This window comes from Drosophila gunungcola, chromosome 3R (genome assembly GCF_025200985.1).
Source record: "Drosophila gunungcola strain Sukarami chromosome 3R, Dgunungcola_SK_2, whole genome shotgun sequence".
Classification (NCBI taxonomy): domain Eukaryota; kingdom Metazoa; phylum Arthropoda; class Insecta; order Diptera; family Drosophilidae; genus Drosophila; species Drosophila gunungcola.
The window spans coordinates 19,716,508-19,744,323 of NC_069139.1; the positions used below are offsets into that span (position 1 = coordinate 19,716,508).

Sequence of the window (27,816 nt, forward strand, 5' to 3'; positions counted from 1 at the left end):
TCAACCCACAAGTTTAGATCTACTGGTTTTTGAAATAGGATAGTTGGAAATAATCAAAGTAGAATTATAAAAAAAGAATAATATTTTTAAGCTCGGATGGATTAAAGAACTAATATTGTTAATGATACTGATTTTGTAAGTTTCTTTCCTGGTTGTTTGTGTGCTCTGCAGAAAGTTGTGATGCCTCATTCACTTATATTGCTCGTTGAATGATCCATGAATGAATGATCCATGATATTCTGTATGCGATCCGCAGCCTGCTTGGCCTTTTGTGCCATGCTAGAGATTCATCAAATTCTGCTTCCTCCTCCCTTTCCAGTTTTAATTTTCCCATACGGCGAATCAAAAACCAGGTAGTTCCTTTCCTAGTGTTTGTTGTGCACCTGTAGGAAAGAATTTCAATAAGAAGTTTTTTTACAAATGGCTTTTGACTTACTTTTAATCAGATCACTCCGTACAACGCAAGACAATGTTGTCCAAAATAAGGCACATTGCCTGGCAATATAGCATTAACTCGATTTTCCAAACTGACAGCCCTATCTGTCTATCTCTCCCTCTGTCTGACAGTCAGAAAAATGCCCGAGACTTCGGAAAATGCGAATAGACGCTCAGATCATGTGGCTAATTATTGTGTTGTCCTCGCTCCTGGGATCTGCCACTGGCAGCCACTATCGAGCACGCCGGAAACCCATGCAGCTGATGGATCGTATGGGTATGGCTGGTGATGGTGGTGGTGGTGGTGATAGAGCTGTGTGCGAAATGCCGGAGAAGAAGCCGATGAGAGTTCACGGTAATGCCAAGCAAAGGGGCTCCGGCATAGCCATGCAGGCTGCCAATGAGGCGAGAAAGGCCAACGAGGACATGGCAACGGCTGTGAAGGTGGCCGCCGATAAAATCAAAAACGAATACGCCGACAAGGCGGCCGCGGCCTCCAAAGCCGCCGAAGCAGTGTTAGCGGGGAAGGCTCAGTTGCTGGAGCAACTGGAAGCGGAGGTTCGCGAGGGTGAAATGGTGGTGCAGGAGGAGAACCAAGAGCTGATCACCGCCGAGGCGAATGCTCAGCTGGCCATGAAGGCCCACAACCTGGCCCTGCAGGAGCTGAAGATTCTGGCCACCGTTCTTAAAATAGCCAGAGAAAATCGGGAAATTTCGGATCAAGTATACGCCGTGTGGCAACAATCTCAGTCCGACAAAACCGCTCTTTTGGAGGCTGCACAGCGAAGGGTTAGTGTTCTAATGCGACAATTAAGCGAAGCTCGCATAGATTACGAGAAGACCAAGAAGGCGGCAAACAATGCAGCCAGAGCCGCCCAAGAAGCCAAGCAGCGTATAGAGAATTCGGAAGCCACCGAAAACTGCGAACGCGGCAGAATCCGACGTGCCTGGCAGTGCAAAGAAATTCACTGATATTTCATATACTCATATATTTTACGTATAAAGAAAACGAGAAATTGCTTTGAATTTTAATCTGTAGTTTATTAAACTTTTTTCTTTAGGGAATAAAAATATAAAATTCCTCGACAGCGTGCAAAAAGTGCGCGCGTCTTGAATGGCTGCCAAAAATGCTATGGAACTTTGCCTGTACAAGTCCGACCGATCGCCCCGATAGGAATATACATATCTGCCTGCTGTGTGTGTGTGTGTGTGTGAGTGTGTACAATTTTGGACAAATACCAGAGCGGACTAAAGCTAGTCTTAAGCGAAACAATCGTTAAAATAGTAGAATACAAGGGAGCTTAACTAAAATTAGGCGTTACAAGTTATGATTATGCTTGGGCTCCGATCAAGGCAAACAAATGGTCTCAAAAATGTACAAGCTTTAAAACTTAGGTGTAAAATAATACATTGGGTGGTGTTGCTGTGGTTGCCTGTTCACAATACAATAATTTCAAAAGTGATGCTTGGTTTCGTTCTCTAAATAGATATATAAGCATGTGGTTGCGGATATTATTCGTAGTTCAATCAATTAATCGTTTGGTTAATTGTTAACAAACATAAATACGCAGAGCTCTACATAAAATAGTTTTTTCTTCTTACACAATCCTGGTAACTTAAGGTTAGTTAATTTCTCATTACAGTAGGTATATAATATAGATATTTATTATTCGTATGCAATGTATGTACAATCTAACACAAGCCCCTGTAAGTAATTGTTTTTAATGTCTCCCATCGTTTATCTGTCATTCGCCTAAGCCCAACAAGTGTTATATTTATTAGCTTAGCTTATTATGTGTATGCTTTATATAGAATCTGTGGAGCCTTAGTCTAGTTAGCTAACTGATCTGCATATCGTTATCCGTATGTGGTAGACAGCTAATACGTAACATATTTAATATACATTTAATTATTCTCCCCCTGAATACTGACATCGTCTAGTTTCTGTTCATTCACTCCGATTTCTCGGCTTCCACTTGCTTCGTTGCCTTATATGTGCCGTGCTTTTTATATATAGGATATATAATAATATCAACTGTTTAACTTTTACATATCAACTACTTAAGACGTATAGGGGTTTTAAAACGAAAAGTATCACGATTGACCAAACATAGATCGATATAACCGTTAACTACAAGTGTTTCAATTCTCATTCCAGGTGTGTTCTTCGTGTACAATAGGGTGTTTGATTTAAGCAAAGAAAATAAATGAGGGAAAGTAAACTCTGCACAATTAAAAGTTCGTTACTTCTTTACAAAAGAAAAACAAAGCCTTTTTTAATTATGGTTTTCTGTCTAAGAAAATATTGATCGATCAATATTAAAAAAAGAACAACAAAAAATACGCGTATAAGTAAAAATCGATTACGACAGTCCAACCGTAACAAGAAAATGTACACCTTAGTGGTGTGCCATTTTGTATTTAAATTTAAACGGTTATTTAGGTTTATTTTATTGGACTATTGCTTTACAATACTTTCTACGAAAATGTCAACGATTTTCTTCTGGCAAAGGGTCAAAACAGATATTAAAACCAAAGTATCCATGACATCTGTGTTGATAGCACTTTCCACCCCTAAGAACTTTAGATCTCTTCAAAAACCAACCCTATTTTCTGAGTAAACGGATAAAATAAGACGCCCAGCGTCTATTTTGGTTCCTATCCCTATTCATTGACCCTTCCTTATTAATTTAAGTACTTCCGACACCTTTTGGAACCGCATGAACAAGGTATCTTCTCTTCCTCGAAAGGAAATTTATAGTCGTAGGTCAGCTCCTCGCCCTGCACAATTCGGCGCAGCGCAAAGATTATGATGTGTTTGTGACCCAGGATGTCCACCACTTTCGAGTAGCAATTTGGCTGCAAGATAAAAACAAAATGTAAACATCCCCCTAAGGTACAGAACATGTCACATTCTACTCACCTCACAAGAGTGATTGATAAAGCGCGCCGCATTGCCGCGCATAGTGGCATCTACAACGAGGTTGTCATCGATCTTGAACATATAGCAGCCGATGCCGCGACTGTCGTAGTAGCGCTCCCTTTTGTCAGTCAGAGTGGAGCGAATCAACTCGCCGGCATATTCGATGACCATTTCACCTGGAAAATACAATTCAGTATAAATGGTACATCTTGAAATGCGTTTTAAAAGTCTTAAAAGTCTTCGATGACCATTTCACCTGGAAAATACAATTCAGTATAAATGGTACATCTTGAAATGCGTTTTAAAAGTCTTAAAAGGTTAAGGATTAAACCTTTGCTAGGACCACCAGCATCATTTAATTGAAACCTTACCCGCCTCAATATCCTTGGTGCAGTACAGACCACGTCCATGGATGTGCGATCTGAAGACTCCGACATAATCCTTGTAGGTCTCCTTCAGCGTGCGATATTTCATGGCCATGGGAAGATTGCTGCCAGTTCCGCGTCTAAAGAAAGAACAATAAATTCATCATTATAAAGGATTTTACATATAAAATTAAACATTTATTTACCTGGGCACCAGTTCATTGTCTGATGGCTGAACAAACACCTGAATGGGCTGCTTGCGATGCCTGGATGCCAGCCAGCTGAACATATCATACTCGCTGCGATTGGCATACGGCTCACAGCGGGCGCAATCAAAGGCATTCTCCTGCAGTTCATCCTGATCGGATCCATAGTCGAGTAGGCCTTGTGGGTCGCCACCAGAAACTGCCGCCATGGCAGCGGATGCACTGCCTCCGCCTATATTCCCGCAATGGCCTGCACTCGCCGCTGTGGATACGTTGCCATTTCGCTTGTGATATTTTGGAGTATACTTCGAACACTTTTCAACTCCCGGCAGCTGTTCAATCAGGTATTTCAGGGCGTTCGTTTTGAGGCCAATCATCTGGATGCCACCCATATCCGCCAGAGGACCCTCTGGGAGCGGAGTGAGTCCATGGGCCCGCCTCGCCACCTGCACTGCCTCAAATACCTTCTCCCAGACCTCAGCGATGGAGCTGGACTTGTACGTGAAGCCATCTTCGCTTTGGATTTCATACAGCAGATGCGGACCACTGATCTTCTTGGGCTCTCGAATGGGTGGCGGTGGTTCTGGAGCAGATGCTGTGGGCACTAAGGCCGTTTTCGTGGGCTCCTGTTCCTCCTGTGGCGCCGTCCGCTGCTCCTCCTTTCTCCTTCTGAGCTCCAGTTCCACTCCATTTTGCAGCTGCTTGAGTTCCAGGACATGAGCATCGGCCATTTCGTTTATATAGGTGGCTGCTGCTTCAACAGCTGCAGTTTCCAGAGGACCTTCGAACTCAACGGTGGGAGCAGATGCCGCCGCTGTGGTGGCCAGGACATCCTCAACCATTTGCTGATAACCAGCGCTGGCTTCCACTTCCATCGTCGTCGCAGTGGCTATGGAATCCGCACAGTCGTCGTTGGTCAGATTGTCCAGAATCTTGCTGATCTTGTCCTTGACCGCCGGCTCCTCACTGTCGGACATCTCGTGGTCATTGCAAACCGATGTGGCCATCTTGAGGCTAAAGTCATCATCCTCGTCCTCCTCCTCTTCAAGATCATCCCCCCTGTAGACGTCGGTGTCCATGGGTTCCACTTCGAAGGTGTGCTTGTCGAGCAGATACCCGTTGCTAGCCAGCTGTTGATTCAGTTGCTCGCGCTGTTGCTGCTGGAGGAGAAGTTGCTCGGTTTTGGCCTCCGCCGGCGAGTGCTTCTCGTAGAGCCCCTCCGTGTAGATGGACTCCGTGGCTGGCTGTTCCTCCAAAATTGCATCCATCGTGGTAACTGGCACAATGCTCTCCAAAACCGAACTGGTCTTTAGCTCCGCCTCGTACACGGGTGAAGGTAACGCTGTCTTTTGAGCATAACACTTGGAGGCACTGGCGTTGTTCAAGTGCTGGATTACCGGCTGTTCGACAGGCTTCGGAGGAGTCGGTGATGGAACTACTGGACACTCGTTGGACAAAGGAGCAGGCTCCTGGCGCTGCTGCATCGGTAGCACCCGGTTTGTTGGCCTTGTTGTGGAGCTACTTGATGTTGGTGGTGGCTGTTGCTGCATAGGATTTACCACATTGGTGGGCAGGGAACAGTTGCTGCTACTACTACTGCTACTGGTGGAAAAATGCTGCACTCGGTTCGCCATCTCCTGCTGCTCCAACAGTTGCGGTTCCAGCACGAATTGGGTTTGCATCACAGGTGCTTCAGCAATTGTTATAATTGGCATCGAAGGTTGCACCTGTACCTGCACCTGTTGCTGCTGCTGCTGCTGTAGCTGTAGCTGTTGTTGTTGCTGCTGCTGCTGTTGCTGCTGCTGCTGCTGCTGCTGCTGGGGAATGTGGAGCAACTGCGTCTGCTGAAGTTGCTGTTGAGGTTGCGCTGGGATTCGCTGCTGTGAGATCGTCACCTTGGGCACCTGACTGACCACAACGGATGGAATTTGCTGCTGCAACTGTGGCTGCTGCTGCTGTTGCTGCAACATTACATGGTTTTGTTGCTGCACCTTCGGCGTGGGCTTCATTAATTTCGGTTTCACTTCCAGCTTGTGAATGGGTCGAATCATGTTGGTTTTCTTTTGAAGAGGCTTCGAAGCAATACTCGGTGGGGCTCCACAATTCGTACCCGTGCCCGATGCAGTTTTGGCCTTGACCTGAGATTGTTTGAGATTGGAGTTCTTAAGCTGTACTTGTGCCTGCTGGGTGACTATGCTGGTGGGCAGCACCTTGTTCACCACCTGCGGTTGCGGTGGGACCTTGCCCACTCCAGAAATCCCGGCTGCCTTGGCCTGAGCATTCGTTCTCTTCATTTGAGTTACTGGCGGAATCTTGGCCGTGACCATAACGGGTGCGGAGTAATCCATGGATGTGGAGGCACCTGAAGATGTGGGCACTGTTTGGAACTGGAAGTTGGCATTCTGCAGTAGCTGTGTGGTTGCGTCATCTTGCGACTGCTGTTGCAGTACACTGGCTGCGTTCAGGAACGTCCCCGTTGTCGTTGTATCTCCAGTATTATTGAGCACTACATATCCAGCCGGCAGATCCACAATCGGTTCGATTTTACTTGCCTGGAAGACCTGTGTGGTAGTGGCCGAGAAGCTAGCATTCTGGCTGAGCATTCCGGGCATTGCAGTGGACACGAATTGCTGCGACGACATGACCGTATTCTGGACAATCGTCTCCAGTCCGTAGTACATCGGCTGGGTGGCCAGGATCACTTGGGGCGTGGTGGTGGCAAACTCCAAGCCAGTGGCACCGCCACCTGTTCCACCCAAAATCAGCGGTTGCTGATTGCTGCCTGCCTGGTTCCCATCCGATCCTCCGCCCAGCTGAATGGTTTGCGGCTGGATGAGTGTTCCTATCACTTGGGGTTGAGCTTGCAGCGATTGCGCCGTGAGCATTTGTAGTCCAGAGTTAGTGGGTGTAGTTGTTAGTACTAAATTTCCACTTGCATCTGTTTGCAGGTATGTGGCTCCACCACCGGGAGCGGTAGTCAGAAAAGTGGGCGTCGCCGTGGCCTGCGGCTGTGGCTTATAATCCCCAGCAGTCGGTATGGAGATGTACTGCAGTGGCTGTCCCTGGCTTCCGTCTCCAGTCACAAACGAAATGATGTTCTGGGGCTGGGCTTGCGGGAGGATTAGCTGCGGTGCCTGCGACTGGGCGCTGCTCTGGAACAGCAGCTGCGGCTGGAGGAGATTCTGACCCATCACCGTGATGGGCTGTTGCACTTGAGCCTGTTGCTGCTGCTGATGCTGATGCTGCTGGGGATGCGGCTGAAGCTTGGCCTGAATGGGCTTCACCTGATGGCCGGACTTCAGTTGCCTCTGCTTGGCCGCCGCCTGTTGAGCCGCCTTGGTGGCCACTGTTTTCAGGGGTTTTCCGGCTGCCGTTAAGGGAAGCATTATCTTCTTATCCGTATTGGTGGCCTGCAGGGTCTGATACGTTGCCGTTGGTGCAGTTGTTGTGGCCTGCATCGTCTGGGGGATTTGGATAAATTGCTGAGTGCCATCGGGATTGGTGGAGACAGCAATCAATTGAGGCTGCGCTGGAGCTGTCACCGTTGGCTGAGCCAACGTGAAACCTCCACCCAGATTGGCGGCCAAACTTTGCAGGGAATTCGCATAGATCTGCAGTTCATCTGTGTTCGCTTGGGTAGTAGGATTCGGTTGGGATAAGAAGAATCCATTGCCCAGGGATTGTGGTTGCAGCTGGAGCTGCTGCAATCCCTGCAAGCCAAACTGACCCAGAGAACCCAAGCCCTGCACTTGGGGAAACGATGTTGCTGTTTGGAGGTAATTTAAGCCTCCTGCATTTGCTAGCAGTTGCTTTTGCAGCTCATTCAAGCTTTCCGCACTCAGCTGGGCGGAATTATTGGTGTTTCCTGCTGCGTTCACATCGGATTCGGATTCATTGGTGGACATTGATGGCCCACAGGATGGTAAATGGCGCTGGAAAGCATCGTAGGTTCTGTAAGTGCACTGACAACGATCACATTTAACTTGTCCGGTGAACTGAGCTGTTGATAAATTTCCATCCCCGGCAATTATGCGGAATTCGGTGATTGAGTCGTCCACGCCATCCATTTGCATTATCCTCATCTTGGTTGGCTCTTCACGTCCTTCGCTCTTTTCGAAATAACGCTTAGCCGCACTCCAGGTGAAGCTCTTGCTTCTCACCGACCCAGATGTGGTGGCCACGCCTTCGGTGGATGCCTCACTGATGGACTGCCTCCTGGATACGCCAGCCACCGTGGCCATCTCCCTTTTGCTTCGTTGCTGACTGCTCAGGGTTAATAGCACTCCTTCAGCCAAATTTTTAGATAGTTTTCGCCTCTTAATAGCCGTCGCCATGGCACTGTTTCCGTCAAGCTTTGGCCAGGCTAGTGTTTTGAGCATCTGCACTTGACTGGAGTTTCTGGCTGCGGATAACATGGCATCCTCCACGGGATTGCTGGCTGGCCAGCCATTTCCCAAGCTCGTATTCGAATTCCGAGTGTCCTCATCACAAATGCTTACAGATGCTCCTCCGGCTTGTTGACTTTGACTCTGAGCCTGACCGGATGTCATGGCCTGAGTACCATCCTTTGATTGTTCACTAATGGCGAATAGGTCTGTTTTATCCGCGAGGTCCTCGTACATAAAAATGTCCAGCATGGAGATGCCATCGAGTAGTTCGTGGGGGAGATCCTCGAATATTGCATCCTTGATCTCTGGCGGAAGCAAGTCAGCCTGCTGTTGCGGCTCCTCTTCCGTGTTTTCATCTGGTGGCACACAAGAGTTGGGATTTTGAAACTCCCCGTTCCAATCGGCTCCGCCGTTGTCCAAGAAATCACTCCTGGCCAGACTGGTATGCCAGCGGGCGATTTGCGCCAAACCTAACTGAACCTCCTTGCCATTGGGATTCGTGTGGTCCACAGTATAGTTCCTGCCCACATCCAGGGCTGTTAGGGTTGACGTACTGTTCTGAATAGTGGTGCGTACAGTGTACTCTACTATTTTCCAGGGTTCTTTCGAAGACCAATATAGACGACTGCAGAGAAAGTTTATGGGCACCACGGCCTCGTAGGAATCGGAAAATCTAGGAACAATAGTTCCCAATTGCCGCACCTCCAAGGATCCAATGTGGAATTGCACACGGGCTGGTTCAATAAGCTTCTTCCGCTTTCTATCCAACTCCACGTACACGGGTCGGGATACTTCAAAGTTGGATTCGTATGTGACACTGGGGGATCCATTGGCCTTCAAGGCATTTCCATTCTTGGCATGTGCGGGGCAATACATGGATTTGTCTGTGAGGAAGGCGCAGTCGATGCTTCTGGCACATGGGTAGTGGTAATGCTCACCGCAAGATCGCACATTGCAACCGACAGTGGCTCCTCGATTTCCACACACCGTGCACTTGATCATCCTTCCCCTGGCCACCGCACTGTGTACATTTTGCAGGGAACCGTCAATCTCCTCGAAAACCTCCGCCGACCACATCGCACAATTGGTGTGAACCCAGCAATCATGACCGCAGTATAGGAGTCGTGCTTCCTCGCCGGACAAGCCTTCGCCACTCTTCCGGCAGAACAGACACACCCTGGTGTCCAATCGCATTTTTATGCCACAGCTGCCAAGGTCGTCAACCTCCTCCAGGGGAATATCCAAGACACCAGAACGCGACTCTGCCTGCGAAGTAGAGTGTTCGTTGTAGACAGAGCTACTTCCTCCTACTCCGTCTGGCAAATCCTCATAGTTGGTTCCCGAGCAGGACTCAAACATATCCTCCTCCAAGGCGTCAGTGCAGGCTTTCGTTTCGTTTTGAAACCAGGGAAACTGTTCACTCAGCAGCTCCTTGTAGGCGATGTCCAATTCATCGCAATTACTCTGCTGGATAACCTGACTCATGTCATAATTGAATTCTGCCAGGGAAACGTATGAATTGCCAGCAATCTTCTGTTTAATATCCACCAAGCTAAAGGATTGCGAATGACTGATGTGTTGTTGGCAGGAGCAGGACAGGGATTTCCCTCGTGACTTATTCATGTTCGCATTTCTTTGCAGCTGCTGCTGCTGCTCCTTAAACTCGTAGACATCGTCGCTGTTTTGGGACTCTCCGTCGCTGCCCAAGCCGTTGTCCGATCCAGTGCTAAACTGGAGGGCTTTCGGTTGAAGTTTTCCTTGGTTCACGGATGCAGCACAGGTGCATCGCATTTTCTTGCGGGGACTCAGTTTTAGAAGGGCACAGGCCTGCCGAGATTTGCTAAGCAACTTCAGTACACTATATAGACTGGCCTTGAACTCCTCCATCACCGCCTGACGCCACTCTTCCGCCTTTATCCTGGAACTCTCATTCCTACGCGCACATTTCTTGCAAATGAACTCGATTGATTCCGGCAACGTACTTAGCAGATTGTATTGCTCATCGCTTAGTCCTTCGCACTTTGAATGAACCCACTGGCTACAATCGCCGCACTCCATCATCTTTAGATCAAAGTCATTATCGTCATAGCATCTCTGGCATATCGGACAAAAATTGCCCTTTTTGCGCAACTTAAAGCAGCCCGTACACATCGGTAGATTCCCCACAAACTTCGACACTTTTGTCGTGGAGCAAGACTTGCATTTCAGGCAATTGACACATATTAAAGGACGATCTGCTCCTAGAAGTCTCTTGCTTGTCCCCAAGCACGTGCTATGATAGTTCTTCTGACATTTCTGGCACTTGACTTTGGACCCCGACGACATGTTGCAGGTGTAGCAAACAGTGCAGCGGGGACACAGCCAATTCAAGCGCTGGGTCAGTTGATTCAGGGATGACGATGTTGGACCAGTAGCATTGACCGTAGTTTCCAGCAGGCTGCCCATCAGCGTTGTATCCTCAAAAGATCCGTGCTTCAGGTTGTACTCATCCTGGACGCAGTACTGATGATATGGTTCGCAACAGCAGGCACAGAAGATCAGTGGATCCAAGCCCGTAGAACCGCACAAGAAGCACAGTGCCCTCTGAGCCACTGTCTCAGTTACAATCAATCCAAAACCCGTTTGGCAAACTTCAGCTGGGTCATAATTCTCCCAGAAATCGATGGAGATGAGCGTACGTTGCTGCCTCTGCTCCTTCGCTCTACGTCCTTGGGTTTGATTAGAGGATTGAGTGGTTGAACCGGAGGTAACAATGTCTCCATTTCGTTGTTTTTTGCTGGGCGCCACTATTAGGTTGGATGTAACCGCTGCATTTCTTGTTGTGACCTTTGCAGTTGCCAAAGGTGCTGTAGATGCCGGTCCTTCTTTTACTGCTGCTGCTAGCTTCTTTACTTCAGCTTGAGTTGTTCCAGAGGACTTAGAAGGCTTCGTTTCCTCAACAGGAGCAGTTTTACAGCTAGCACAGTTATCGTTCTCATCCGTAACCATTTGAGTTGGTTTGTTAGGGACAGGCTCTGGAATTGCTGATGGCACTGGAGTAGCAATTTCTTGGAGCACTTCAGCCTCCTCCTCGGCCTGCTGATCCTCGCCGAAGGTGGCCAAAGGTTGCCCGAGCACAATAGAGGCACTGCGGCAGACATGTTTGACTCGAGGCCCCTTCAGATCAATCCTTTGACGCTTTAAGGTGTCGCCCGTAGTATTGGTATCCCCATTAGCTTCTGGTTGAGTAACACTTTGAGACATTCCATTGGAAGTTGCAGAATGTACAGCTGTTGCTGCTGTTGTAGAAGCATGCGGTGCCTCCTCCTTTTGGGCTTCTGTAACTGGAGTTTCCACTGCTGTAGATTTTTTGGTGGCTGCCAAAGTGGGACTAAGTGGCTTCTCGCTCTGCTCCTGTTCCTTAACCTTTTCCTTTTCCTGCTTACTCGTCTTTCTCGACGGACTGGGACTAATGCTCTCAGCTGCTGAGAGCTTCTGATCTGCTGCATTGCTTATTTTCAGGAAGAGTGGCTTCTCCAAAATCGCTGGACGCAGCAGAGGGGTACTCCCAAATGTGACATTGTTCTCCACCAAAGGATTGGACTTAATGGAGGTTAACGCAGAGGTGGAATCTCCACTGGATTTCCACTTAACAGCTGCAGAAGAAGCAATCACAGAAGACGAAGTAGAGGACGCAGAGGAAGCATATTTTAGGTTGCCCGTTGGAGATAGCAGTTCCGCGGTTTTATCTTCGCGGGATGAGGCTTCCACTCGCATTACTGGTGGCAAAATGGCTCCCAGCCTACTCCTATGCGCTGCCGTCAGCTGAAAAGAGATCATGCACTTCTTCAGCCAACAGGCGGTACAGCGATCCTTGTAAAACTTCTTAAAGTTCTTCAACTGGCTCTTAGCCGAATGGATACTGCAGGTTGATCCTGTAATGGAATATAGATTTGATAAATGTAATTAATGGAAAATTAAATTTGACCTACCTTCGCTTCCCTTGCACTGTAGTTGCTGTTGGGTGGCGGAAGAAGCATTGGCACTGCTCGAAGTAGCCGATATGGATTTCTTGGTCATCTTCGAAACGAATTTCCTGCACACGTCGCAGGCCACGACTCCATACTTGCGGGCCTGGGCCACGTCTTTGCTACTGACCGCCGCGCAGCACACGGAGCAGACACTGGATGCAGGTGTTCCTAAAAAGAAATGAAAATAGTATCTCAAGAAATGTGGTGGAAGTTATGTAACCTACCTGTTGTTGAACTTGAGCTGGGACTGGAAAGCGTTCCAAAAGACGAAACCGGCAAAGAATTAACTGGCGTCGGAATGGCACTGGGCGATGTTGGGCAGGCTTTGGCAACAGCGAAAGGTCCCTGCTTGCTGTCCGCCTGAAATTGCAGTCGCGGCGGTCGCAGCACAAAGCTTTCACCTGCACTGCTATTTGTTTTCAGGCTGCCAAAGCTGGAGAAGCTCTCCTTGGCGAGCTTCTGACTTCCAGAGGTGGACGCAGAGGTAACAGCAGTGGAGGAAGCTGCGCTAAAGAGGTTCTTAGCCTTGGAGTCGCCACATGATGGAGGCTTCTTTGTGCTGATAGCACCCTCTTCGAGCAATCTTTTGTTGGGCTTGATAATTCTAGAGGATCTTGTACTCCTCTTGGGAAGTACAAAATGCGAGTCCATGACAAGTTGTTTCTCTTCCGGATCCCGCTCTTCAGAGCCTGCACTTTTCTCCGTATCCGCACTCTTTTCGGAGGCTGCTTCATCGTTGTCATCCAGCTCATTTTCCTCCTCCTCCTCCTCGACTTCTTCTTCGTCCTCATCCTCATCCATTTCCTCATTCTCCTCGTTGTTTCGATCTTCAGGAGAATCATTCCGACGAAAGGTTACACCACCCTCGTCGTCTTCATCCATAGGCGCGCCAAAAGCGCGCAATAAACCAAAGACATTGGGAGAGGATCCAGACACGCTGGTGCATGATTCCCGGCTTAGAGAAGATGAGCTCGCTGGCACCGATCGGAATTTGAGTGAGTTGAGCTTATCGATGTTGGAGCTCTTGTTGAGTATCTTTGACAGGATGGAGGGCCGCACGATACATTCGCCTCCTCTGGAGTAGTTCAGGGGTCGATTCAGGGAATCTTTTTTCATGATCGAGACGATTGGTATGCGGACATCCGGATTGTAAAACCGCTTAACCACCGACTTATCATCGCTTGTCTCCAACACGTTCCTAAACGTAACGGTCTTCTTTTGCTTGGCTGCCGTTGATGCCGTCGAAGATCCTGCGTCTGGTCCTGGTTTAGGACTACTGCCTCCAGCTGATGCTCCAGTTGCTTGTGTTCCAGTCGGAGCAGCTCCCTTTCCCGATGTAGCACCATTTGCCGGTGCAGGGCAGCCGGATGGAGCGACTTCGGGGTCGACTTCATTGGGCATTTCGCTCAAGACGCGCTTCTGAAGAAGTACACAAATAAAAGGGTTCAGTGGGTTTTAGTTAGGGTTGAGTAGGACAGGTTGGAGTAGGGGTCCGAGCAAATCAATAATTCATGGCACTAACTACACGCTCACAAAATGCGAAGCGGAAAGCAATGCCGTGAGATATAGCAAAATATACACAGAAAGAAATTAGTTATACAACTTTAAGTAAATTTTGTTAAATTATTTCTGATTTCAGTTCAATACCAAAGGAACATAAACTTTGATATTAGTTTAATTAGTGTTAGTTAAAATATAATTTCAGAAGCATAAGCATAAGCCCTTTTTGATTTAAACATTTGTTTTCATCGCAAGATCTTAGGAGTGATTTTTCATACACCTAAGTAGGTTTCAGCAACTAAGAATACAAAGAATTAGGCCAATTGTATATTCCAGTGTAAGGGTAAAACACAAAGAAGCATGCAAAGGACCAGGAGCAAGTGCAACTTTTTGAAGGGGATTGCTTGGACGTAGGGGGTTACAAAGATGGGTTGAAAGGGGGGAATTGGTGCAAAAACAAGTTACTAAGCATAAGTATAAGCTGGGGAACAGACACCATTGCCACTGTGACCGTCAACCGTCTGCGGCAGGCAGACACATGTGGAAGAGTTGCAAGCGCTAAAACATCATAAAAGCCAATTAAGCAGGTAAGCGAGCAGGTAACAATGGCGTCAGAGGCGGGTGGTTGGGTATAAAGGGGGCTAATAACCAGACCAGAACCATGGGTAAACCAACTTGAGGGGGTTCATTATTTACATTGGCGGGAATTGGACTGTGGCATTGGCCGAGGATGTATGTACAAAGGGTGCACACGCAACTCGAATCAGTTGTTCGGATTGCGGGGATAAGGTGGCAGAAAAAAGCGGCTTAAACATATTCATAAATAAAAGCAAAAGGGGGCAACACCTGGGAATGAAACCGGCAACCAAACACCGACATTCTGAAAATCAACTTACCAGGGACACATCTTCGCCTGGGCTGGACACGCCCCCTACTCCCAGAACTCCCTCCGAAGCAAGCGGGGAAGCCGAGGCGTTTGCCGAGGTGGTGGGACTGTCCACCACCGGACAACTGAGCTGCTTCAACTTGGATGTGGAGGGCAGCATTATTTCGCCCCTGGCCAGGTTTAGATTCTTAAACTTTTTATTGCTATTTTTGCGGGCTCTCAGCAAAGCGGCACTTATAGCAAAGGCTCCTCCTGGCGAGGATGCTCCCGGAGAGGCAAGAGCACTGGCTAATCCAGTGGATGTGGCCGGTGTGGCTACAGACAGAGCTTTCAATGATGCTGCACCAATCATGCCGGAAGTCCCGGTAACGGTTGCCTTTGCCGATTTCCCCAAGGATATTCCGGAAGATGCTGAAGATGATGCTTCAGAGGACTTTGCAGTTGTTGTCCCTGTAGACTTGCCAGAAGATATTCCCGAAGATGCACCATCAGAAGATGCTGCAGAGTTAGCATCCGGAGATGAACCAGAGGACCTTCCAGAAGATGTTCCAGAAAAAGATCCTGAGGAAATTTTCGAACTCTTGCCAGAGAATTTTCCAGTAGCTACTGCAGATGATTTTCCTGAAGATGATCCAGAGTTTGATGACTCAGTGGGTGGCGCTCCTGATCTGGAGGCAGCTGCTCTTGTTTTATCACTATCCCCATTTTTATCCTTGGTCACAGCCTCCTTATCCAGATTAGCAGCACTTTTGTGATGGGTACCGCCATTTACTCCACCGCCATTGGTGGACCCCGAACCGGATGATCCCGATCCCGAACCGGTACCGCTGCCATTACCGCTGTTTTCAGAGCTCGAGGCGGCGCCCGACGAAGATGCGGCATTGCCACTAATCGAGGCACCACCTGGCGCATTGTCATCCTCATCGTTATCACAATTGTTGCCCTTTTCCCGCGCCCCTGACGAACCGGATCCCGATCCACTTGGCTGCTGGGAATCCGCCGGTGGCTGCTGCGATTCCGCTGCCGGGTTGGCCTCATCCTCCAGCTGCAGGACACTGATCCGCTTACGGTTGATTGACTTGGAGGGTTTGCCGGGAAACTTGGAGCGGCCCATAATAGTAGTACGTTTGCGATTGCCTTTGCATTTGCATTTGCCTGCCTTTTAATTTGATTTTCCTCGTTTTTTGTTCGGTTTAGATTGCGATTTGCAGTTGATTATCTTTGATTTCTTCAATTTGTTTGATTTCTTGGACTTGTGGATAGCTCACTGTGGATAAGAAGAGGCACAAACTTCAAGTATGAGAGACCGACTAAAAAGACCGGTATTAGCAAAAAAAATAGCAAAAACAAAAACACCAACAACAACACAGCTCCATGGAAAAACAATGCTTGTAAGCCGAATCGCGCGTTTGGAATGCGTCAATTTTCCCCCTTTTTTTGCGAATCTCGTTGTTGTTGCTGTGGCAACTCGTTTATTTTGCACTCCTGCCTCACGCCCCCTTCACTGCCCACTCACTCACTCCTTTTTGCACACACTCTTTTTTTCTTGGGTATTTATTTATTTATTTCTTTTTCGCGCGCGTTTCTTTTTCTCCGTTGCGCGCTCCTTGCTTTGCGAATTACAACTACAAAGCCGAAGGTGACGTAGCACCTCGACAGTCTCGGCTTTGTGGCTCCCTCGCGCCCGAACGCGCTCTCTCAGTCGCTCCTTACACTTCAAGAAAAACTCTAATTTTTTAAACTAAAAGGACCTTCTTTAAAAAAAATCATCTTATTAGATAATTTGGATTCTTTATTTAAAGGCTATTTCTATTTACAAGGTAAGTCACATTACTTGAGAGAAGGAAAAGAGTAATTCAAAGATTGGTTTTCTTCCTCGATTCTCAGGAAAAATTATGCAAAAAACCCTTTAAAACCATTTTTTTAAAGTTAAATGCAGATATTACCTTCTGTGTTTAATGTCTACTTTTTTTAAATACATTTTAGAGAATATTAACCGTGTAATATATCAAATAGTTTGTAAAAATAGATATTTTTTTATGACTGACAAAATTGACCAATTTTTGTTTAAGTGCACTCTCTCGGGCACGACTTTGCTCTCTCCTGCTCCTGAGAAAGGAACGCGATAAAGGTGCAATTGCATTGCAGCTGCCTTTGTTCCGCTCCTCCAGCCGCCGTCTCACGTCTTGCGTGACCACTAATACCCTCACACCAGAGCCAGATATGCCTGAAAATTTTTTTTCAGTAAATAGCCGGACATTTAGTTTGTTCCATCCAAAATTTTAGTAGCACAAGTGCAACACATTGTAGTGTAGTGTTACAAATTTCTTTGAACTATGTATGTTATCATATATTCTTAATTTCGAGTAAAATGTGATTAAAAATAACTTTAATACAGTACACCACTGGTGCATTTAAAATTTAAACCTTGGTTTGGCTTTATATGTTCAATATCTTAGTGTCAATCGGATAATTTCCAAGAAAGTAACCGTTTTGTAGGATTGTTTTTGATTATCGCTATGAGGTATGCAACAACTTTCGTAAAAGGACTATATGTATCGCATTTTCTTGTCAAACACTCCAAACTATTTGGCTAGTTCTAGCGGAAAAACAACCAAGCTGACTGCACTGAGATACCACCACCTTTGCACGCTTTGCCACCACTAAATGTGTGCAGTTAACAAAAAAATATAAAAAACTGAAGCAAAACAACTGCTGCGTTGCGGACTCCTTAAACTCATTCCTTTGGCACGTAGCACGCGCTCTCTCTCACAGACTCCTTTTTAAGAAAGGCTCTCTCACTCCAACTACTCTGTTGCTCTCTTCTTCTCTGGGTTTACCTATCTCTTTCCCTCCCGCGGGTTAGTTGTCATCGACGTTTTAAGTGGTTTTTCTACTTCAGACTTGAACTTTTTCTTTTCTTTTTTTGTTTTGTTTTCTTTGCAGGATTTTCTCGTTTGGCTTTGGTTGTTGCTGCTGCCTTTGTTTTTTCTCTCGAATATTTTTTTTGTTTACTGGAAATTGAAATTCTTACATTTGTTGTTGTTGCTGTTGTGGGCCACTATTAAGTGGTGGGTTTTTCCCTGCTGCCTCTTTTTACGACAGTTTTTCTCTTTGTTCTCGCTTTTATGGCCTGATGAAAATTCTTCTTTTTGCGCGTTTAGTTTTTCTGCGTTTGGAGTTTCTGCTCGACGAATTCACAGTTTTCCACATTGCTGTACTTTCGCGGCAACTTTTCTCATCTGTAACTGCTGCTTTTGTTGTTTCTGTTGTTGTTTCGGTTGATGCTGGTTTGTGTTGGCGGCCACATGGTGCTCATTATCATTACCATCATTATCCCCATCATCATCTCTATATATCCTCGGTCTACATCATCCCATTTCCACCACACTTCTTTACATACAAACGCACACACTGGTGCATAAAAGTCTGCAGTCTGCGTGTCTTGAAATCTGCAAAAAATTATCGAGGGGGTGGCGGTGGGTGGTTGGGTGGTAAAAAGGGGGCGAGAAAAAAAAACAAGTAGAAATTTATTAGTTCGCATCGTCGCAGTTGGGCAAACAAGTTGAAAGTTGACTTTTCGAGTGTTTGAGCGTGTGTGCGGATGTTTGTGTGGGTGACAATGTGCGATGATTATACATGTGTGTGTTTGTGTATCAGTGAATAAGTATGAGTGTGCACAGAAAGAAATTGGGATAATTAGGTATAGACTTTCTTTTATAAACAAACATTAGTTTTAACGATTTAAAACACTTTATAACAACATAGTCATTCGTAATTTATCAATCAGACTTTTGAGTTTATAAAATATCATGCTCTTAGACATATAAGTAAGTCGACTTCGTTTAGTTTATATGCAGATTTTTTATTAAAATTAGTTTTACAAGTATAGTGGATCCTTATACAAGAAAAATTTCAACATTAAGCATTTGTTGATATAGAATTGGATAATTAATGATCTCAACCTTTCAAATAATAATTAAATTTAACACAATGATAATCAATAAGATTAAAAACTACCTTTTTCGTTTGTAGAGGCAAATAAATATTAATGAGATAAAATATGTGTTTAACATAATTTTCCATATAAATTGAACAACATTCTAAATATATATATATGTATGCATATATATTTTAATAAAACAACGCTTTAATTATAAGATTACTTTAAAATATCTATTACTTTTTATCTGAGTTATGTGTGAGCTTAAGTTCTCGAAATGAGGTGAAAATACTTTCGAGATTTCGGGCTGGCGGTCGACGCTTTGGCCTTCCCCAGTTTTCCCAACTCCTTTCCCCACATTTCCCAAAAGCATGACTCAGTACGGCGTAATGGTTTTCCGTTTCGCCTCTGGTTTCTATTCAAAGGTGTTTGGAAGTCAGTTAGTTTACCTGGCTTACCTGCATCGTTAGTTAGTCAATCTTGTCAACTGTACTGCATACTGCTCTCCAGCAAGTCAATTCCAGCGCATTCGTTCATATAAAAATGCAGTTGGAGAAAAAGTTTGCAAAACTGGATTTAAAATCAAAACGTTTTTATTTATAATTATCATCAAGTTAAAAAAAATTTAATTAAAAAGTAATTAATTACTAAAATAGTTGAACCAAATTTCATTCATTTTTATATTTTTAAGTCTGCAAATATAGTATAAGTTCTTTAAATGTTGGTCAGATAATTATGCTTAAGACAAAAAGCAATAATGTGCACCCACTGTACTTCAGCTTGGGTATCCCGCCACTGTCTCAGTTGTTTGCGATTTGTGATTTTATTTGTCGATTTCCCTCGTTTTTTTTTTATATCGCTTTTGCTTTGGTTTTTGTTTCTACCATTGAGTTGTATCTTTATGGCCCCAGCGGTGGCATGATGTAAGCATGGGATCTGAGACTGCGAATGGGACTGGGACTAAACCGGGCTTAATTGGACAACACTCCTCCGTATTTGCACGGCGATTACACTAATTGCTGCGGAGTTGCCGTGAGTTGAATACCTAATATGCAAATAGAAAATTTGCATTTGAAATCTATGGATGATGGAGTGTTAAAAATACTTAATAAAGATTTTAATCTGTCCAATGATGCAAGTGATTTGTTGCTTTTTAACTGATGCCTTTGACGTTTACAAAACTATTTACAGGTTTGAATAAAAAGTCTCGCACAAATAAAAAAAAAACATTTCTTATTATTTAATTAAATTATGACTACATTTTTTTTTAGTAGTTTAGTTTTATAAAAAATAGATACATATATAAATGTTTACATATTTTTAGATTTTAGGTAATAAATGATTGCTTTTGTAACAACAGTAATTATTTAAAAAAGCTGGTGAAACTAAAGCTATTATATACCTTATAAAGCCTGCTTCATTTAATTAACAAATCGATTATAGTCAATTGCTGAAAGCAATTAATAAGGTTTGTTAAGCCATATATTTTCTGTCATTGACAGATGCGAGTGGAATAATTTTCTCATCCTTTATGATTGATGACAAACGGAAACTTATTAAATTTCGAACCTAACCTAGATTGCTATTATAAAAAACTTTTGTACTCTTCTGCAGCGCATCGTCTAGGCCTGTTATCCATCCTAATCGTGAACCAAAAATAAATTAAGCCACGAAATACATAAACAATAAAATATTAGTGGCCATTTAATTGCGAAAACACTAGGCAAATATCATGACATAACAAACTAAAGGTTAATTCTCTCAAGCTCAAAACAATTGTCAACAATTTAATACCCATGTAGGGGGCAAAATGGGGAGGGTGGTTTGATTTGGCAGACAAGCAAGAAACAATCAGAAAAGCACTCACCAACAAATTGCACACAAATTGTATCTGAGAAACCCACACAAATACCAAGAAAATGCCCAGACAGCAGCAGAATGCTAACTACGTTGTGTGTTGACATCAATTAACTAAAACGCTTTAATTATGTGCCACCAACCAAACGGCAGCAATAACATCAAAGGCGCAGGGAGAACTCAGCATGAATATTTCAACGAATCAATAAAATCCCACAGAACGATGACAAAACGCGATGATAAAGACGACAAAATGAGCAAATTAAATTGGATAGACTGCGCAGAGGTTGCTCCTTAATTACGGACAATTTATTTTATAGGGAGATGCTTTTTTAAAAGGATACGGCGTGTTTACCTGAACAGGGGGTGCTCGCTTATTACTAACCATTTGTTTTAAGTAGAAAAGGTGTCACTTAAAGGAATAGGGGGACAAACAAGTTTGGATTAATTACTACTTTTTTATTTCTAGGTTTTCATATAACAAATTATTTGACAAATTAACTACGCTAGTAGTCTTATTTTTGATGAATACTATATCATAGTAGCTTTTTACCAACCTCGTATTTGCTGCTGAACGAAGTTGTCAAATCAAAATTAATGTTACTAACCAACATTTGAGTCATCAAAACCCTAATTTCGTCACGTTTCAATAAAAACATTCATGTTATTAAGCCACCGTTAAGACTAAAGTTATAAATTCTTATACATAACTAGTTTGTTTACATTGTGGTTAAATTTCAATTTTAGTATAAATTAAAAATATTTTTCTTAAAAATCTAGTTGTTCTCCAAATGTTTCTTGTTTTTCTTTATTAGTTTGTGCAGCAATTTATTTGACTGTTTTGAAATTGAGCCGTTTAACTGTATCCTGAGAGCCAATTAATGGAACTAAAGTGTCGGCTTCACTGTAATCCGAGTGCAGTCATAAAAACCAGAGTCACACGGAAAGCGTGAAGGGGGAGGGAGGCCGTGAAGAGGAGTGGCAGAAGCTGTGGGAAGAGGGGGAGAGTAATATAAAGGGGCGAAGAGACAATCGGCCAACCAAACGAACAATCTCCCGGCGAACGGCGAATAACGAGGCAAAGTAAAACTGGCCAGGCCAATTCGAAATTCGATTGCATCGTCATCATCATCATATCATCGCCTCCCTCGAAATCGACAACCGAGCAAACACGAAGATAAACGAAAACTAAACCAAAAAGGAGGAGGAGGGAAAGGTGGTGGGTCAGGGAGAGAGAGCCAACTCACACACCTTTAGTTTAATTGCCATCAATTATGGTAAAAAGATTAAGAAATCAAAACAAGCGCAAACGTACAAAAACTTGAATAAGAAGAATGGGCCACAAAAATGAAACGAAATACGGGCACTGAAGAAAAATGAATATACATATGTATGTAGGTGGAGGATTTTATTGACTTCTATTCTTATTTGAACAATCATAAATCTTACAATAGGTATGTATAATCAAAGTTCTATTTTATACAATTGAAAATTATTGCCTAAAAATAGTTTTTGATTGCAACTTAAAGTGATAATTTAAATCTGATTAATCTCTTCTTTTTTAAATTCATTAGTTTTCTCTAAAAGCAATGTCATTTTACCAAGGATATACTTGATTAGCTGATAAAAACTGAACATTTTTGGACTTTTCTGAACTTTTAACTTTAATAATAGCATTTACATACATAGATAAGTAACTATTTTTGAACTGTATTGACTTTCAAAATGCATCTTTTTCAAAAAAAATCCCCTATCTTATCTTTCGAATTACTACATGTCGAATCAGCGTCTTTTAATTTCACATTGATAGGTCTGAGCTGCTAAGTGATATGAAAACATGTTCATAAATTGCTTAATTGATTAAAATTGACATCTAATTATACGTTTTTTGTTGTGTACCCTAACCTGCTCTCACACTCACTGTCTCTTTCCCACTGCATGCCAATAACCGGGAAAGAGGCGCGAGTACAAAACTTGCAAATTGCGAGTAATTGAGAAGATTAAAGTCAAGCACACGAGAGCAGAATGAGATGGCAAATGAGCGAGGGTGGGAGGTAAAAGGAAAATGGGGGGTAAGAAGAGATAGAGAGAGACAGGTAACGAATCGAATGGCGAACTATTAAGAGCCATAAACACGAGCACGACAATCACAACAACTCACATACAGCACCCACTCACACATTTACCGAATAGACAACTATCTGCATGCCACACACACTCATATACAAACTCGATTGACAAGTTGGAAAAAATCGAAGTCAACCTCGCACATAAAATATGTAAATTTGTATGAAATTATGCAAAAATGTCTTAAATACACTGCACTAAAAAAAAGAAAGACTCGAATTAAATTTTCCATACAATTTTCATAAGGGACTATACTGTAAGATCAAATGCATCTTTATATTTTTCTTAGTAAATATAAATTGAATATAACATTTTTTAATTCAGTGTCGATATTTCATTTTTTATATACGCCCCAAGTCAGAGCCACGAAATTGTGTAGAAACCACAAACAGTTTTTTTCAATCCTATTAATTATTTTTCAAAATACAAAATAATAGTTTTATATGCAATATTTAAAATAATTCGCTTTAAAAAGTCCATATAAAACTCGTCGAGTATATTACCATACATTTTTGTTCAGTGTTATAAGGAGAGCGCAGAGAAAGCAGCTGAATAAGTTGAATCAACAAATGAGAGAGAGCCCCCATCCCCAAAAACATAAAGAGAGTACAAGAGAGCCCACGCGGGGGAGTGAGTATGTTTGTGTGTTTGCTTGTAAATCAAAACACGCAGCTAAAGGTGAAACATGAAAAATGTGCGCGCCAATAATATGCGAAAGGGGTATTGGTATGGGTGTGATACGCTTTAGTATTGGGATGAATGTATATATCTCTGGGCCATGAATGAGCATTGAAAATTGAGAGCCGATTTGGCAGCTCGCAATTTTGATGTCCAATTTGCCACGAAACATGAACTAAATACTTGCTGATGTGTGTGGACATCTGGTTTTGTAGCTGTAGTGGTTGCTGATGGTTAATGTATGGTAAAAGGTAACAAAACGCAAGTATAATAAAATAACCCACTTGCCAGAAGCAGCCTCTCCAATCGCACTGTAAACAAAAGAGTAAATGCCGCTAACAATAATGCACATTAATATTTTGACCATCGAAACAAATAGAAATCATTGAGAAATAGAAAGATTGAGAAATGGGTTTTAAAAATCAATACCGAAGAATTCTTAACAAAATGTGAAACGTATTCAACATTTCTTTTAAATCAAATAATTGTTTTTAAGTTTTTATTTTTTTTTTAGAAATATTGTTGGGAATTTGTAAAATCAATATAAAAATGTACATAAAGAACAAAGCAAATTAAAACTAACATAGAGAAGAAAATTAACAAATTTGTACTGTTCCTTACGCTTAATTTCGTAATGTCTTATACCCATTGTAATCCAAATTTTAATGATTAAGCGAGGTGTGATCGACGAGTTGCTTGTGCAGTGGACCGTTAAAATTGCATTCGGATGAGCGTCAGTTCGTCCCATTCGCATTTTCATTCCCATTCAAGATCTCGCATTAGCTTACGGCTCAGTTGGTCGCCCGTCAAATGGGCCGACTTTTGAAAGGCGAATTTTAATATGCGCAATTACTCATTTTGCGATTTTGCGCCTCAATGTTATTTGGCGCGTAGTTTCCCACACACACATACACAAACAGACTAGGCGATTTGGAATTTGCCTTTTTGATGGCAAATAAAAAAATGGCGTCAACAAATACATAAACAACCTTATATATAAATATATTTCTTTTGTAATTATTCAACAGCATCTAGGCAACGAAAAGCAGCAGCAATCGATTTAGCTGCTGCTGTTGAGATCGTTTTTCATGTTATTGTATAATTTATTAAAAGTTTCAACAGCGCCAGCAACAAAACAAACAACAATTTTAGTTATACAAACACTTTGGCCATGTGAGCGCGAGAGAGAGACAGAGAGAAGGAGAGCGGCTGAATTTGATTTAGAATGAGGCGACAACAAAAGCAATTAACTGGTCACACATTAAGTTTTATTTATCGATGCTGCTTTATTATACCTCGGCAGAGAGCTTGTGTGTGGGTGTGCCAGCGACTGTCATTTACCGTTCGTTTTACGGGTGGTAAATAATGGAAAACGTCGTAGATGGAAATCTCAGTTGGAACTTACTACGGTGGAACTTACTCAACAATAAATTTAGTGAAAATAAAGAAAGCAAGTTTTTATTTAAAAAGCTGCCTTTGATAGGTTTTAAAAAACATTTAAGTTACAAAGCAATATAATTAATATTTGCTATTATGGGCCCCCATATAAATAATATTTCATAAATGTCTAGAAATATTAATATTAATTAAATCTTTCGTTACATATTTTTGTGTTCAATAATCTTTTATAATAATACCTAAAATGTAAAAGCATCAACTTTTAAAGATTATGCTTTTTAGGAGAATAAAACCTATCGTCGAAATAACATAATTATAAGGACAAACATTAAATAAAGTTTAAATCATATAAAAGTCAATACTTCCAGGCAAGTAAGTTATACTGAACTGATCTACAAGTTTCTGGGATTCAACTCGGGGAAAACAAAAATATACAATCTTTTAAAACAAAGTAACACGTTTAGGGTTTAATTGAGGTCTTAGGGTAATACAAAAGTGCGCGACAACTGTATATCCATCATATCAAGGTGCCTCTGTAGCCATAAAACGCAGCGTGGGCCATAAACTAACAGTATTGGTTGTGCAGCTTAATTTGCATTATCGAGTGAGTAATTGAACGACACTTGCTGGTATTTCTAGCTAAAAACAACAATCTAAAACTACTCACTAGAGGTCTACAAAGGTTAGTGTGGGATTGTGAATATGATAATGATGAGGTATGATAATGTAATGTGTACGATTTTGATTGTGTTGATGTCTCCGGATGCATTCCAAATCAATATCTGCCATAATATACATATATAGTGAGTACATATATATTCACGGCAGACTGACTCATCGGCAGCCGGCGACGCCTTTTATCGCGTCGATCTTTTAATTACCTTTTTGCCGAGCGAATAATCCAGATGCAGATTGAGATTCAGTTTCAGGGGTGGTTCAGGCTGCATTTACCGTTCGGCATTTTTACATTTTTAGTGCACGAATAATCCAAATCCTATATTTTCCACAACAAAACGACACAGAAACACCCAAAACACTAGTAAACACAAAACACAGGGGTGGAGATTGCGATTTTCGTTTTTATTTTCGTTCACTTATTTCTTGGTTTTTGCTTTGGCTCTCACATTCGCCGCTCTCTCGCTCTCTATTTGTCGCACAAAACAAACGCACAAAAACACGCTCTCTTGTTATTTCGCTCTCTCACTCTCGCGCGCCCGCGCGTTTGATATATACATATATATATATATCTGTGTGTGAGTGTCTGTATGTACGCGTTTTACGACGATGAAAAATGCCTGCTTCTTCTTCACAAAAATCAGGTTTGCTGCTCTCGATTTTTACACATTTTCGGCCATTACACGTTGCAAATACAATGAAATTTTACAAACAGACACTTTGTACAGCATTTTCACACACTTTTTAGCACAGTTTATCAATTATTTTCCACATTTTCTGACTTTTTTGACGAGCGAAACGACCGAGTTCGAGAGCTAGAGGTGGAAAAACATCGAGGGAACATCGATGTTTTCAAAATATCGATGTTTGGCAGATAACAATCCCACCACAAGCACGCTAGAGGTGGAAAAACATCGAGCGAACATATATGTTATCGATGTTTTCAAGACTTTCGATGACGATTTTGAGAGGTCCCACCTAGAATTTTTAAAGAAAAAAAGATTTTGGCTCCACCTACAGGAGGGCAGAAACAACTACTAGAAACTTATAATTTCCTTCAGTTTCGCTACAGGCCGATAGATGGCTATTCAGCTTGCAATTGAAATGTAGTATTTAGCACAAATTTAGCGAGGGCAACATCCACACTCATGGTTTAAGTGCAGAGTTAGCGAAAGAAATTCTGAAGCAACTGCTTTAATGTAATGTTTAAATACAACGTTTTCCTTACAGAAAAGGAAAGGCATCTACACCTACATCGATGTTGTCCCTAACAAATATTACCTGCGGAGCGTGTCTTCGCTAACTGGGAAGAGTGTCTCTAGTTTGCTCATATTGGAGCGTGTCTTCGCTAATGTGGGTCTTTGCTATTATCGATGCGCGTCTTCGCAAATCATGGATGGCGTCCTTGCTAAGGGCCAACATTAATGTTATGCTAGATAGGGCAACGCCAGGGGCGCAAATACGATCTGGTCAGATTTAAAAAATAACCGCGTCATTTAAATAGTACAGTATATGTTGTCAGCTTACTGAAATAAATAAAATAAAAAGCAAAGTGCAGTAGAATTAAGCATAGCAGTTGAAAGAAAATTCAAAATATCTAGTTTGCTCATATTTTAGGTTCGTATGTTTATGTGGGACAATTAAGAATGGGGAAAAATGTAACGGTTGAAATTATTCTGCTTGGGGCTTTATCATTAAAAATAAAAATGTTAAAGCCTTGGTTGACTTTCCCATATGGATACAATATATTATTCTGTATTATAATAAACAAATATTGTTTGAATAAAATGAAAAGGTTTTAGAATCATTTTATTAAATTAAAATTTATTAAAAAATTTGTGAACCCAGTTGACGAGTTTGTGGTTAACAAAGTAAAAAAAATATGAAACTGGTGTAACTGCTAGTTTTAATAATTAATGGTAATTGAATCGTTTAGAACAGCTATTGTGAATAACATCAGCCTTGAGTTACCACATTTTGGACACTTTTCATTCACTAAATGTTTCCGATACGTTGGTTTTACTATTAAGACTGGCTAATTAAAAGAAACCGACTAGGTAACAAGGAATATTTCCTAAGCCCCAAATGATCTGTTTTGCCCGCGTCAAAGTAGCAAATATCAATCACCTCATTTGCAAGCCCATTTATCAGTATGTATAGTTCAGATTAGTTGCGATTTCATAATGAAGCCATAATGTGCGGACACACATAAACAACTTGTCAGCCGCATCCACTCGAATTTGGTACTTTGCCAAAGTTATTAACCAAATTTTTGGGAAGACACCCAAACGCTTTATACATTCGCAAGGCGCGAAGTAAACAAATAAATTTTGGTCAACGATTCGAACGTGTCTGGCTAATTAACACATTTTTGATTCACAAAGTAAATACAACTGTTGCCGGGCGAGACAAGAAGGGCGGGCGA

At 42.8% G+C, this 27,816-nt stretch overlaps 3 protein-coding genes across 8 annotated transcripts in view; 2 read left to right on the forward strand and 1 right to left on the reverse strand.

Annotated features, from left to right (window-relative positions):
• The window catches only part of LOC128261162 (DNA-directed RNA polymerase II subunit RPB9), a 122,064-nt gene that overhangs the window by 69,581 nt on the left and 24,667 nt on the right, over positions 1 to 27,816 (forward strand). The gene's annotated exons all lie outside the window — the stretch shown is intronic.
• LOC128261056 (uncharacterized) lies at positions 191 to 1,458 on the forward strand. Its single transcript, XM_052994497.1, has one exon. It carries the CDS (start codon positions 595 to 597, stop codon positions 1,405 to 1,407), a length of 813 nt encoding a protein of 270 aa, XP_052850457.1. The 5' UTR covers positions 191 to 594; the 3' UTR covers positions 1,408 to 1,458.
• On the reverse strand, positions 1,456 to 26,226 carry LOC128260689 (histone-lysine N-methyltransferase trithorax). 6 transcript variants are annotated; one of them, XM_052993888.1, is made up of 10 exons: positions 25,598 to 26,226; positions 19,115 to 19,226; positions 17,748 to 18,165; positions 14,724 to 15,980; positions 12,552 to 13,746; positions 12,289 to 12,495; positions 3,930 to 12,231; positions 3,730 to 3,863; positions 3,359 to 3,534; positions 1,456 to 3,294 (listed from the first exon to the last, which is right to left on the reverse strand). In XM_052993888.1, the coding sequence occupies exons 4-10, from the start codon at positions 15,825 to 15,827 to the stop codon at positions 3,121 to 3,123; spliced, it is 11,292 nt and encodes a 3,763-aa protein (XP_052849848.1). In that variant the 5' UTR covers positions 15,828 to 15,980; positions 17,748 to 18,165; positions 19,115 to 19,226; positions 25,598 to 26,226; the 3' UTR covers positions 1,456 to 3,120. The 6 variants fall into 6 exon arrangements, with proteins under 6 accessions (XP_052849848.1, XP_052849840.1, XP_052849863.1 ...); XM_052993880.1 differs by lacking the exon at positions 19,115 to 19,226; XM_052993903.1 differs by lacking the exons at positions 17,748 to 18,165; positions 19,115 to 19,226.